We start from the raw sequence: 14,888 nt of genomic DNA, 5'->3' as shown, positions 1-14,888 counted from the left end.
CAAAGAAGAATGGCATGCCTCACGGAATTTGAGAGCATATTGCTTTAATAAGAGTGTTGAGAAGTTGCAGTGTGGTGACCGGGCTTATTAATGTTTCTTGAGCTTTAAATCAAACCTTGCCTAGATTTTATTGCTAGCAAGCTGTTTGACCTACCGTTAGAAATGGACTGCCTCATTAAGCCCATCATCAAGCCCATATAGAGTGACGCCATATTTATTAATGCAATTCAAGGCTATACTCATCTTTAGCAAAAAGGACTGCATCATTTTTTGTATAGTAGCAAGAGAAGGTGATCTCTCGCAATTCGGATGATTTCTCCTCTGTGTGATCTCATCCACTCATGTGGGAAATTAATAGATAGTGTTGCGCAAAGAGAGCATTCTTGTTTCACCCACGTTATTATCTATGTCTGAACCATCCACAAGGGGTGTCATGATAATTCATTTGTACCCTCTTGTAAATCTGAGTGTCCCCTCTCTCAGCACTTTGGGAATTTTGAGTGTTGATATTGTGTCCCATACCTCACTCCTCGTAACAGAGCAATCCCATCATTTGTTGATAGTAAGAGCAAGGGTAGAAGGAGCACAAGGCAAGATTTGCATATTCCAAGAAGCGTTCAATAGAGCACCGAGGTGGGGATTTAGATCTAGTGACTTAAAGATGACAAAAGACCTGATCTACGCGGAAATAACGTAGGAATTGTTCTTTATTGTGACTTTGTGAAGGCTTACACAAATGGATAGATCCATCCTTCTTTAACACATAGGTGGTGGAACTAGACCGAATCTTTGACTTTTGAGATAATACTCTTTCATTTGTCTTTCAATTTTATCTAACTTACTACAGGAACAAGGAGATGTAAACATAGGCAAAGGTGGGGGGGAAAATGGTCTATTTATGTTCACACATTGTCAAACTCAATTGATGGTTTGCTCAGTTTCCTTTACTTTCTCTTTTCAAAAGAAAGTTTTACAACAAAGGACGTTGAGACGGAGGAGCACTTCATCTTTAGGTGTCCTGTTTACTACGAGATCCGAGGGCATTTCTATTGCCTGTTCAGAGTTAGCTATGGGGTTTTGTCCAGATTCCTCTCCTATCCAGATTAGAGATGCTTGGCATGCTTCATTCATGAGGTAGTTAGGTACCATGAGAGGATACTTTGATCACGGAGACATTGTTGGAATGGTCACCTCCCCATGTGTAAATGTAAGAAATCCTAGATTTACTATATTTAGAAATGTGCTAAGGAACAGAAAGGAGACTGAGATAGCAGAGAACAAGGAATAATTGTATTGCTTGAATGTCCGTACGGTAGATGTTGTGTCATCCATACAATTGGGCCTCTCTTATATAGAGAGTGAAGAGTCACACATGAAAAGGTGTGTACTCCAAAGGGTATGTGCATGAAGAGGTGTGTACCCCTTGTGAAGGGTGTGACCTTTGATGAGAGGGTACATTACAATAGAAATGTCTCTTCAATAGAATGTCTCTTGTGAGGTTGTGCCTCATAGGAAGTGTCCCGTCGAAAGGGCATACCCTTCCACAAGTGTCCATTCATCAAACCATCCATAAGTCTAGAAATAGAGAAAGGAATACGTCACAGATCGTGACATGCCCTCCCACTCAAAATAAGACCCTGGTGGAGACAATGAACTGATGTAGAAAATATCACTGTAAATTCTGAAAATACTACTGTAAAATGTCAGGGTACTGCTACAAGTCTTCATCAGATTGCCAAGTAGCGTCGGAGTCGTCCAGATCTCGAGCGTTCATGACTGGCTGAGTAAAGATATACTTTAGAGAGTGATGGTCTGTCTTGACCATAGAGTCGGCTCCCATGAGATAATGTTTCCAAGAGCGATAAGCATGTACAACGGCAAGAAACTCCTTATCATAAACTGGGTATCGGGTTTGGATATCAGAATGTTTATGGCTGTCAAAAGCAATAACTCTGTCTTCTTGCATCAAGACTGCTCCAGTAGCGGTGTCGGAAGCGTTGGTCATGACCTCAAACGGAAGGTTGGGGTCAGCAATAGCCATAACTGGTGTTGTAGTGAGTGCTTGCTTGAGTTGTTGGAAACTATACTCTGTTTCGGGAAGCCACTGAAAAACTGCTGTGCTTTTCAATAATTCGGACATAGGAGCTGCGATTTCGGAAAACTGATAGACCTTTGTATGGTAGAAGTTTGCCAATCCGAGAAAAGAGCGGACATCATGAACATTCTTAGGAGTAGGCCAGTTTCGGATTACCTCGACCTTCTTGGGATCCACAGAGATGCCTTGAGCTGAAATAACATGTCCCAAATATTCGAGTTGGGTCTTGAAGAACTCACTCTTCTCAATGTTGATGTAGAGAGAATTTGCGTGGAGAACTTCAAAAACTTGGTGAAGATGTTGTTTGTGCCCATGTAGGGATCTGCTGAAAACGAGGATGTCATCGAGGTAAATGATGACGAACTTATCGAGGAAAGGCCTGAAGATGTTGTTCATTAGTGTCATGAATGTGGCCGGGGCATTGTTTAACCCAAAGGGCATGACCAAACATTCATAGTGTCCATACTTTGTTCGAAAAGCTGTCTTGTACTCATCGCCTTCTCATATGCAAATTTGATGATAACCTGAACGAAGATCAATCTTTGAGAATTATGTTGCATGTAGAAGCTGATCGAAGAGGTCATCGATGCGAGGCAATGGATACTTGTTTTTTATAGTGAGCTTGTTGAGGGCTCGGTAGTCAATGCAGAGGTGCATTGACTTATTTTTTTTTTTCACAAGTAGTACAGGAGATCCGAAAGGGCTGTGACTGGGCCGAATGTGACCTTTGTCAAGTAGTTCGGTGACCTGTCTTTGGATTTCTTCATTTTGAGTGTAAGAAACCCGATAAGGAGGTTTCGACGGTGGATTACTGCCGGGAATAAGTTCAATTGGGTGATCCACTGGTCGTCAAGGTGGTAACTGCGTTGGCAATTCCTGTGGAAAAATATCTAGGTAAGGCTGGAAAAAAGGTTGGTTGAGGTATTTAGGAGGATCCTTTGTTGGTGTCTCCTCTACTGCCGTAACCAACAGAAGTGAAGTCTTTACTTGGCGTTTACGAACCCACTTCTTGACTTGTAGGGCAAAGGCAACTGGGGTTGAAGGAGAGTCCCTAGAACCAGTTAGGTCAATAAGTTTTTCCTGGCGGACAAACTGGATAGTATGGCTGCGAAAACTGATTGATGGATCATAGTCGTAGAGCCACTGTTGTCCGAGTATGACATCGTACCGAAAAAGAGGCATGATGTCGAAGTTCAACTTGTTCGTATAATGTTGGATGCGAAAAGACAAGTTTTTGATCCTGGTGTTGCACAAGAAAGTCGTTCCATTTGCGAGTTCAATCTGATAGTCCATGAGACTAGGACTGGTGGTCAACCGAAGTTTGTCGACCATTGAACTAGCTAGGAAGTTATGAGAGCAGCCACTGTCGATGAGGATAGTGACCGTTGTTCAACGAATCGATCCTTGAACACAAAGTACTTGAGTGGCCAGGGAAGGTTCGGGGTTGCTGGCAAGGCTCAAGTGGATGGTATTCGCCATTCGAACAGCTTTGTCTTTCTTGTCTTGTGCTGGGGTAGCATCTTCTCTTTGGGAAGTGCTAGGTTCCATATTGAAAATTTGCTTTGGTCGCTTGGGACAATCGAACCATCTATGGTCGCCTGTACAGATGGTACAAAGTCCTTTTGTGCTGGAGTTGTTCTTCTTGTCAATGGCCGCACCTTTATGTTGGGGATGTCGGTAATGACTTTGTGAAGAAGAAGAGGCGCGATCCTTGGAGGAGTGCTTCTGTTGGAATTCAGCATATGATTTCTGAGTCTTCTGGGGATCTTGAGACTGTCGCTGACCTTGATTACCGGAGTTTTTTCGAAACCTGGTGTTATCTTGAGGGCGAGCACCTTTGGCCATAGTAGAGTTCTGTGTGCGATTAGCACTCTGCTTCCCTGTGTTTTGGAAATTTGTAATGCGCTCTGCGTAAGCAATAGCGCCAGCTGTGGTGGTTATGTTTGCTTTAAGGACATCAATGCGTAACGAGGGATTTAGGCCTGAGATGAAAGCATGAAGACGATCATCCTCAGTTAAACCATCAATCTCCAGCACCAATGTGGTGAACTGAGAGATGTAGGAAGACAGGGAGCCTGTTTGCTCCAACTGTCGGAGTTTTGAACGTGCTTGGAAGTCCGCATTGGCAGGTATGAACTGCTTATGGAGCACGTGTTCAAAACGTTCCCATGTTAACACACTTTTGCCGTCCTTTAAGCGTCTTTGCCACCATAGAAAAGCTGTATCCTTGAGGAGGGAGGTTGCCAAGGCGATCTTTTTGCCTTCAGTGAGGTCAACAGTATCAAAATACATGCGCATTTTTGCGAGCCATTGGTCAAATGTTCGGCGATTGCGTTGACCAGTGTAGGCTTCCCGAAGTTTGATGTCAAGTCTTTTAGTTTTGGAAGCTTGAAGTAAACGGTAGAGGGCACGTAGTTCAGTGTTTTCTACCTCTGGTGGGAATGAATCCGCATAGTCATCTGGTTGCGTCACGTCATCCCCTGTATGTGTGGTACTACGAGAATCTTGAAGTTGTTGAACTTTCTGGACCAAGTCGGAGATGCTGTCCTGAAGCTGGAAAATTTGAAGTTGCAGTAGTGATTCGCCTTGTATGTTGACTTCAAGGGTCTTTTTTGGACTTGAGTCTTTGATCTCTGGAGAGGCTTCACGTGAGCGTTGCGACATATCAGAGATCCCTGTGAGAAAAGCGCGAACTTGCGCTCTAGTTTGTACCATTCCTGGAAGAAGATTCGGGCTGCTCCCTGAGGTTGCTCATGTTGGAGGGGGCAGGCGAGGCAGGATGGAACCACCCGTGGAAGTCTGGTAAAGGAGGTCCTGTCTGAGGTAACACTGGTGATGCTGAAAGTCCTGTATGAGGTAACACTGGTGATACCATTCCTGGAAGAAGATTCGGGCTGCTCCCTGAGGTTGCTCATGTTGGAGGGGGCAGGCAAGGCAGGATGGAACCACCCGTGGAAGTCTGGTAAAGGAGGTCCTGTCTGAGGTAACACTGGTGATGCCGAAAGTGGTGTTACTGCTCGTGAGAGGACAGGAGTAGGTTGCAGAGTCCACGGATTTGAGAAGGTATAAGGAGCTGCTGTCGGAAATGGAGGATATCCAGGAGAAGGAGTGCCTTCAGAGTGTAAATACTATCTTGGAGAAGGTACAACCTGTAGAGGAGGATATCTGGGAACTGAAGGAGGTGGAGAGTACCCTGGAGATGCCGAAGGTGAGGGGTAAAATTCTCTCCAAAGATGGACAACAAACTCTTGAGGAATATCGGGTTCTGGGTATCTTCGTGTCTCGTGGAACACAACCTGTAACGGCTGAGGAAGTAATGTAACTGAGGTGCCTCACGCAGAAGATATAGGATGTGGTCCAAATCGCTAGGAGGGCACGTGACACAGAAGACCCACGATGCAAAAGCTCCGAAATGGGCTGGTTGTGCAATTTGAACACGATATTGTGTGGTAGATGATGCCTGAGGTGTCCTTGAAATGCCGGGTGAATTACCAGGGGTTTCCATGCTTTAAGGGAGCGTCTTTCATTTGCTGTAATTTGATAATGACAAGAGAATCCTTAAAAGCAGATTGGAAAGACTCCACCTGGCAATGATTTGATCTGCCAAATTGTTGCGTAGAAGACGCTTGCAAATCGCTGTCTGGAGATCCATGTTGCAGTGGTTTGCAAGGAGCGGATCGAGGCTTGTCTGGTCCGGGCTGTTAACAGGCTGTCTTCATCGCGAGAGGAAGCTGCAACTGTTGCCGATTTGGCAGGAAAAGATGGCGAAACAAGGGGGGGGCTGCAGGCTGTCAATGGCGAAAAACTGGTTGCAGTTCCCAGGGCTGGACTTCGCAGATAAGGCAGGGCTGTCACGGATTTCACACTGCAGGCTGGCAGGGAAATAGCAGGTAACCAGGGCCGCAATGGCGATGCAGGGCTGCGCAGTTAGGTTGGCGTGGCTGGCAAGGCAAATGACTGCGCAGGGGAGGGCTGCGTGCTGGCGAGGCCAATGACTGCGCAGGGGGCTGGCGTGCTGGCGAGGCTAGGGCTGCGTAGGAAGGCTGGCGTGCTGGCGAGGCTAGGGCTGCGCAGGGGCTGGTGTGCAGATCCGTATGGTCCACGGGCTGAGGCGGGCTGCTGCTGCGGGGAGATCCGTACGGTGCAGGTCGTACGGAATATCAAAGAAGGTGCGCCTCTTTTCGTTGGGCTGCCTAAAATGGTTAGTTGCCCAAAAATTAATTTGGGGGTTTAGTTAACCCTAGGTAGCTAGGGTAAACCTAAGGGTAGGGGCTGGGTTTATTTTTTTTTCCCTTTTTTACCCCTCTAGGTACCCTTTTATAGGTGCTTGGTGCCTAAAAGGTGTGCCTATTCGAAGGGGTGTGACCCTTGGAATAGGTGAACCTTTTCATGAAGGGGTGTGTCCCTGTTTTTAAAAGGGGTGTTCCTACATGAATAGGTGTGTCCTTTTGTCCACGATGGGGTGTGTCTCTTGAGTGAGGAGTCGAGACTCTTCATCAAAAGGTGTGTCCGATGGTGGAAAAGGTGCGTCTCTTGGTTTTGGGACAGCCCAAGCACCTAAAAAGACACGATTTTTGTCGTGTCTATTCACATCAACTTGTGATGTGTGGGAGATGGAGAGGCCATAGATGACTTTAGGTAGGGTTGGCGCTTAAAATTTTTACGCTCATCCTCTCCATCTCTTCCATGCACAATGTGCACGGATATCCTTCTAGCGGAAAAGATGTATCAGATCGGCGCTAGAAGGTGGGGGGCATTTCCTACAGGCAGGAGCGAATTTTGCTGTGATACCACTGTAAGAAATCCTAGATTTACTATATTTAGAAATGTGCTAAGGAACAGAAAGGAGACTGAGATAGCAGAGAACAAGGAATAATTGTATTGCTTGAATGTCGGTAGGGTAGATGTTGTGTCATCCATACAATTGGGCCTCTCTTATATAGAGAGTGAAGAGTCACACATAAAAAGGTGTGTACTCCAAAGGGTATGTGCATGAAGAGGTGTGTACCCCTTGTGAAGGGTGTGACCCTTGATGAGAGGGTACATTACAATAGAAATGTCTCTTCAATAGAATGTCTCTTGTGAAGGGTTGTGCCTCGTAGGAAGTGTCCCGTCGAAAGGGCATACCCTTCCACAAGTGTCCATTCATCAAACCATCAGTAAGTCTAGAAATAGAGAAAGGAATACGTCACAGATCGTGACAGTAAGCCCCCATTTGAGGAGAGCATGGGGAAGTGAGACCTAGGGTAGTACCCCACAGGAAAAGAGAGAAAGGGGCTGCCACATGGACAGCATCATGGCTGTCATGTGGGCAGCACATCAAAGGTTTCAGAGGCTGTCTCTGAAGGTGCCTTTGTGCAGGAAGGATGGCGAGGGCATCAAGCCCTGGATCAGACCTGGCAGGAGGCTATGGATGAGCAGCTACATGGCGGGGTGTCCCAAGATAGAGGGCACAGCAGGGCAGGCCATCTGGCAGGAGCTGTGTGCAGAGAACAGCCTGCAACACGCTCCAGAAGATGTCGTAATCAGGGCCAGCAGCAGGCATCATCATGGTGATGGACTGAGGCAAGGCAGTGTAGAGGATTCAGGCCTGCAACAGGACCTGCATAGGTCGCATCAGATGGCAGAGGCTATGGGCAGGTGTGAGGCCTGCAAAAGGTCCTGAATCTAGGGCAGTAGGGCCCTGGCCAGTGGCGCAATGCCACGTGGCAGGTCAGCCCTGCAAATGGCCCTAGTTTTGGAGCCCTTAAAGGGCTGGTTTTGGGGCAGACTGGTCAGCCCAAATAGACCAGCCAGTCGGCCCATTTAGGGCTGGCTGGTTGGTTACTTCAAGGGGCCTCGAGGGCCTATATAAGGAGGGGCTTCATGCCCCATTATTTATCCAGCATAGCCAGCAGTTCCAGGGCTGAAAGGAGCAGCAGGAAGCCTACTCTTTGGGCCTATCTACAGGAGGTGAGAGAGTGCAACAAGTGCTGCAGACTTAGCTCTAGGGAGAGGCTGGACCTTGGCTGTCTTCATCATCTTCTGGAGCAGCCATTCACAAGCAGGTTGGAGCAGTGGAACAGTTAGCTTGGGGCCTACGTTCAGGAGGACCAAGGGGACCTGTGTGCTGCAGACAAAGCTTGGCAGGGGCTGCCCACCTGGGCTGATTCACAGGCAGTAATGTGGAGAAGAACACGCTAGACGGAAAGTCTACAGACGCTCGAGGTGGAGCACGCGGGCTCGAGTCTAGAGATAGCCAGCAGATAGGAGAAGTACCTTGTGGTAAGATCAGAGGACCACACCATTGGTGGGACTTTGGATCTCTCTCTTTTGTATTGTGTCCATAGTTTTGGATGGAAATATATTATTTTGGTGGTTTCTCTATCTGGCTGGTTCATTGTCTATTGATGAGTCTGCACATCTATTTTATGCACATAAGTTAAGAAGTTTCTGATTCCACACCCACACCACACTATGTGAGCTCTTGGGCATTACTATCAGTCTTCCGCTGTGCGTACCCTCTATTGGGTCATTTCTAACAGACATGAGTGGACTTCTTCTTCCTTGGTAGACCCCTCTCAGAGCTCTATCACGGAGTTCTTTCAGCCATATCACTTGGACCCCCACGAGATGAGGCCTCGACATGATCGTGACCCAGAGCCAGTGACTGGACAGCTCAGACAGAGGTTTGACGCGCAGATTACACTTGGGGATATTCCCTCCATGTTTAGCGTTGGAGCGCGGCCGACAAGGGTTACTGTAGCCCTATTTAGGCGCAGAGCTATGACCAAGAGATGTCACAGGGCCGCACCCTCGAGTGGTCGACAACACTCTATCGCCGATTTCATGCTTCCATTACCTCATCCACCCTGATGTCCTGATGATGATGAGATTGATATGTAGTCGACCACTGACATGACTGTTGTACTTAGTACTTAGTACTACCATTTTGCATTTTTTGCATTCTGCATTGGTGTGGGTGCTCGTTTAGTAGCTCCACCCTCACAGCTCGTTTGTACCAAGATTTTCAGAGTCTCATAGACCCATCGGTCTTCCGAAGACTTTAATAACTTTCCTTCTTTCTTTCTCCAAAGATCCCTTCCACCTTGCTGTCTGGAAAGCCAGCCTAGGTGGGCTCCACCTCCTGATTGTAGGCCCAAGGATGGCTACCTTTCTGCTCTTTTGAGGGCTGCTCCAAGTGATGAGAAATGAGGCCCCTAGGGCGCCCCTCTTATAAAGCAAAGCCCTACCCAAAATGGCCGACCCAATCAGCCGAGTCAGCCTGCCCCTACCAGCTGAATGGAGGGGGAAGGCTATAAATAGCCCCACATGGCACATTTCCAGGCTTTGGATGGTCCTGCCTGGCCACGTGGCATCTAGCCACTCTGCCCCAATCATGCCCAAAGGGTCCCAAAACCTTGCTGAACTGCTGTGCCTTCTTCCTGCCTCTGTCCTGTACCATTCCAGAGCCTCTGGAACTGCTCCAGGAATGCTGCTGTACTGTCTGGGACCTTGCTGCTGTCAGTGCCCTGTCCACGCAGTCATCTGTTGCTGGAAACCCTGCCCAGGTCTGCCCTTTCCATCTCTGGACAGCCTCTGGAACTGTGTCTACGAGCTCCTGCCCTCCATGGTGGCTCTCCTCTGTCAGGGATCTCCTCTCTCTCTTTGCTGCCCACATGGCAGCCCATGTGCTGCCCATGTGGCAGCCCCATGTCCCAACCTATCATTCTACGGTCCACCGCCTTGATGCACTCCTCATGTGGGGGCTCACAAGTGGGCAGGTGACCAACCCTGTACCAACAAGAACACCACTCCGTTAAGGGATTTCTTGGATTAGCATCCTTCTATAGAAGGTTCATTAAATACTTTTTAAAAATAGCAGCACCCCTTACTAACCAGCTCAAAAAGGAGGCCTTGTTCTAGACAGCTACTGCAAAGAAAAGTTTCCTGGAATTGAAGGATGCTCTGACCTCATCTCCCATCCTTGTGTGTCTAGATGTTGCTCAACCATTCACCATTGAAGCTGATGCTAGTGGTAGGGGCCTTGGGGCAATGCTCAAGCAAAGCCATGGAGTAATAGCCATGAGAGCCGGAAGTTGGATGACAAAGAGCTGACCTACCACTTTTATGACCAGGGAATGCTAGCCATATTGCATGCTATCAAGAAATGGCATCACTACATATATGCGAGTCATCTTAAGGTAAGAACTGATGATAGAACTCTCAGATATTTCTCATCTCCATCCAAATTATCTCCCAAACAGAAAAGGTGGTTTTCCATTGGACAAAATCACGATTTTGTCATTGAATACAAGATGGGGAAGAAGAATGTGGTGGCTGATTCACTCTCTAGTATGTAGGCCTCTATGACAGAAGTTTACAAGGATTGGATACATGGAATTCAAGAGGAATACCTTTCAGATCTAGCAGCCGCAACTCTATTTCATGACCTGCAGGACCCCAATTGCCTCGATCATCCACATTACAAGCTAAATAATAGGCTGATTTGGTTCCATGATAGGATTTACCTCACTAAAAACTCAGAGTACAAGCTTATTGGAAGGGGCTTTGGAAAGTTGTGTGTTGTTAGTGACCGTGATGCCAAATTCATGGGGCATTTTTGGCAAGAATTGTTTTAGTCTATGGGTGCACTTCTAACCCCTAGTAGTGCTGATCATCCTCAAACAAAAAGGGTAAACAGGTGGCTGGAAGAATACCTCAAACATTTCTGCTTTGACACCCAAGCTCCATGGAATAAATGGCTTCGTCTGGCTGAATTTTGCTATAATTATACTAAGCATACTCCCTTTGTCATGAGTCCAGTTGAAGCTAATGTGGTGTAAAGTCCATGTGTGCTCCAGTGTTGTTGATAGCACAATGGCCAACCAACAAGCTAGGGATAATTTAGCCCGCATGACTGCTTTATTACAGCAATGCAAGGACAACATGGTTAAGGCCCAAGCTTGTATGAAACGGTATGCAGATCAACATAGAAGAGAACTCTGATTTGAGGGGGATTCTCTGTTTCTCAGGATCCACAAGACCAGATATGCTTCTCTTAAGGGAAACACTAATACTAAGCTTGAACATAGATATTATGGCCCATACAAAGTGCGGGTTGGTGAAGTGGCTTACCAACTGGAACTGCCTCCATCTTCCAGAATTCAAGATGTATTCCACGTATCACTCTTGAAGAAGCACTTGGGTCCTTCTGAACGAGCATTTGAGGAGCTACCTCCCATCGATGAAGAGGGGCAGCTTCAATACATTCCCGAGAGGATCATTGGCTTCTATGACTCTGTACTCAAGAACAAATCCTATGTCGAATACTGCATCAAGTGGAGGGGCCTTTGGATGATGAATCCTCCTGGCAGCCCTCATCTATAGTGGAGCAATATCCATATCGACACAAGATTTGGGGAGCCTTTGAGCAGCAATATTGCTACATGGATGTGATCCCACACTATCTACTCTTTCCATTGTTTTCTTTTTCTGTTACAGTGACTCTTTCGAATTCGAGACAAATTTGTCTCTTGGGGGGCAGGACCGCAACAAAAGGGTTACTTTGGTAGCCTTTTAATTAGCTTTGTACTATGTAGTTTATACTAGAGGCTTTTAAATTGTTGCCACGTGGCAGTTTTGGGGTACCATCTCGTAAATAAAGATGTAAGTCAGCCTGCACTAGTTCCTATAAGAGGCATGGCCTCACCATTTGTACACTGAGCCAAAATGGGATTCAACAGCCAGGGCCTTTAGCTCGAAGCGAAATTCTGAAGTGGATTTAACTCTTCTTGTCCTTGTGCAGCCCCTCACAAGTCCCTGTTGTAAGTCCAGCCCCTGACTTACTCTCTCTATCCACTCTCCAACTCTATGAAGGTACTTATCCTGTAGTTCTTGCACGCTTCAGCAATGCAATTCCTATTCTTAAGTGAGTGATCCTAGCCTATTTCCTATTCAAATCTACTCATAACTGTTCTAAACATGCTTAGGCCAGCCTAGGACTCTCCATTTAAGCTAAATTAGGTGGAGATATCTTTAGTTAGGAGCAGTCTCGTTGAAATACATGTCAATGGCAATAGAGATGAGGCTCTACTAGTCCTTTCCCAAAAAGAAAGCTTGTGTCAACCAACTGACTGGAGGAAAGCCAATACTTGGAATCTGTTGATTGTTTCAATGATCCACAACTGCACTAAGCCTGGAAACAGATTCAATTTGGTAGCTTGGCATTGACCAGCTGTTGTAGGAGCCCTCCTATCCGTAGTTCCAAACGTATGTGGGGATTAGACTTGGTAGCCATAGGAAAGGACAATCAAAGAAGAACTATAGGCAAGGAAAGCAAGAAAGCAAAGTGGAGAGAGGGATGAAAAACATTTGATGACAAGCAAAAGGATGGAAAAAAAACAAAATGGGGGAAGATGATACTCAATGTAGGTTGATAAAATAGAATAGAACGTGAGGTAGGCTGAAGTGGGCGGGGGAGTAGACTTGGTAACCATAGGAAAGGAAAGTCATAGAAGAAATATAGGCACAGAAAGCAAGAAGGTAAACTAGTGAAAGGGATGACAAACAGGTGATGACAAGTGAAAAGGCTAAACAGGATGAATACAATACTCTCAATGAAGGTCAAAAGTACGTACAGCTGACAGCTGAGAAAATAGAACGGGAGGTGAAACAGGCTGAGCAACAAACAAATTGAGAATGAATACATTCTGAGAAGGGTCGGTGCTTAGATCAGTGCCCATTACCTGCTGATTTAGTTCTGTGCCTCATGTAGTTGCAGTCAAAATTTTTAAAACTACGCCCTCAGACTGTATGCAACAATTGGACAGATCCCTTGACATCTATGCCTTTGGGGGATCCCATAGCCCATGTTTAGCACATGATAATGAATATAACTAACATTTGCAAAAGGCATTCTTTTACATTTGAGTAGAATTGCTACATGTGACCAATCTTCCCCAATATACATGATAATGTTTCTGGCTGCTTCATCAGCTGCTGCCAGCTTTCTTTTCCAGCTCAGCCTAATGTCTTATTTATGTTGTCACGAAATTTTGTACAATCTTTTTCTCGTTCCAAGGATCACACTATCTTTCCAATATTGTCTTGTGAGGACAAAACTGGACCTGTACATGTGCTCAAAGTTTTGGAAAACAGAGACAAGGTTTGACAATAATTGCACTCATATGAAGCATTCTACCCTTAACAATGGCCTCTTCTTTCAGAGAATATCCAATTATGTTTTAGATAAGAAACATTAGATGAATTGTTTTTCTCAAGTCTTAATGCCAGGCTTATCAAAATGTTTACCCAAAACTAAGTAGCTTACCCCTCTTACATATAGAGTTCAGAAGGGAAAGCTGTTTTTATGGATAGAACATTTATCTGTGATTGTGTACCAAAGACCTGCTTCAAAATAAAATGTCAAGCCAAAATTTGGGAATTGACGTAACCTCTTGCATAATTGAGATGCATAATTGAGATATATGGAGTCATACAGTTTTCAAAAGCTCGATAATATTTCATTTGAATCTCCTTTGATATTTTCAGGTACTTAAAAGTTCCATGGCATCCTCACATCTTACCATATGAAGGTTTGTTAACAATGTGTATCCGAGCAGCAAGGCTAAGAAATTTATGACCACTCTACTGTGCGTTTGCCACTGCATGCTAGAGATACATTTTCAGTTTGTGTATATGGGGTGTGACTGTTTTAACATAGGAGTAGGTGAGGATCCTATGTTTTTGTATTTCTTGGTGGAGGTTTCTTTATTGAAGGATGCAAATTTGTCTTTTTCTGCAGGCACTACTGAGTATCGATTGAATGATGATGGCCTTATTGTGTCCCATGAAGAGACATGGGATCTTTCTGTTTGGACAGCGTTCTTAGAATTTTTTACACCCTCTTGGAAGCCTCTTTAGGTGCAATTCCGCTTTGTATCCCATGAGAGAGTGTGGAGCAAGACATTTTGTGTCGCATCGAGAAACATGGTATGTTTTTTTTGGTTTCGACAGTATTCTGAGAATGTTGAACATCTTGATGGATTTCGTATTCTACGAGAATGAAGGTAGAGCTTGTGAGGGGCAGGCTTTATTAGTCTGCACACATATCAAAATCTTTTGGAAATGCTGTTATGTTGGCAGGTCACAAAATTCAAAACCCTACATGCGTTTGTCAGTAAAGATACATTATTTCATCTTTATAAAATAAAGTGGAGTCCTCTTCAATGCTTATGTTTGGAAGTCCACGATGGGCTATTATGTGAGGACCCATGCTTGTCCAGAGTTTGATAGACTAGAAAACTTGCAAAGCTGAAAAACCCGTTCTCTCAATTCTTGCTTGTCCGAAATTCCAAGCCAGTAATTATTATGTGTAGTGTGAGGGCAAGGGGGAACAATCGTCTCAAAGTAAAGTAAATAGTGAAAGAGCAAGAGAAGCAAAGTTTGCAATCATTTGTACTTTAAGAGTCTTTCTATTGATTGGCCAAATTGGCTTGTATACAAACAGCTCTGCACTGCACTCCACACACAGGAGTATACCTATGTTGCAGGAATGACCCTACCTCCTCGAGCTCTAGAACCTTATATGCAAGACTTAGGTTAGGTCTGACGTTTAATGAGGGTACTACCTACTGCATTTGCAATGGTTTGTGCAGCTCTTGTCAAAAGAGCAGGTGCCCCTACTTTGTGTCGGTCTGAGATGCCAGACTTTGCCGGTGCAAATCCTTTGTGCATGGACTTCAACGGCATCCTTTGCCAGTGGGTTGACTCGTTCACAGTTGGTGTGATGATGCGTTTCTTGGTGTCCGTG

The 14,888-nt window shown here is 45.5% G+C and overlaps 1 protein-coding gene across 1 annotated transcript in view; it reads left to right on the top strand.

Moving 5' to 3' along the window:
• Window positions 1-14,272, top strand: part of LOC147890220 (uncharacterized) — a 35,900-nt gene extending 21,628 nt beyond the window's left edge. Inside the window, exons 5-6 of the mRNA XM_087390979.1 lie at window positions 13,628-13,671; window positions 13,881-14,272. Coding sequence (XP_087247105.1) covers window positions 13,628-13,671; window positions 13,881-13,999 — 163 coding nt within the window. The 3' untranslated portion in view covers window positions 14,000-14,272. The remainder of the gene's footprint in view (window positions 1-13,627; window positions 13,672-13,880) is intronic.
• The last annotated feature ends 616 nt before the right edge of the window (window positions 14,273-14,888 follow it).

Source organism: Dipteris shenzhenensis, chromosome 19 (genome assembly GCF_047967505.1).
Source record: "Dipteris shenzhenensis isolate YYH24624 ecotype China chromosome 19, Dip_SZ_1.0, whole genome shotgun sequence".
Classification (NCBI taxonomy): Eukaryota; Viridiplantae; Streptophyta; class Polypodiopsida; order Gleicheniales; family Dipteridaceae; genus Dipteris; species Dipteris shenzhenensis.
This window is presented reverse-complemented; position numbering and strand designations above follow the sequence as displayed.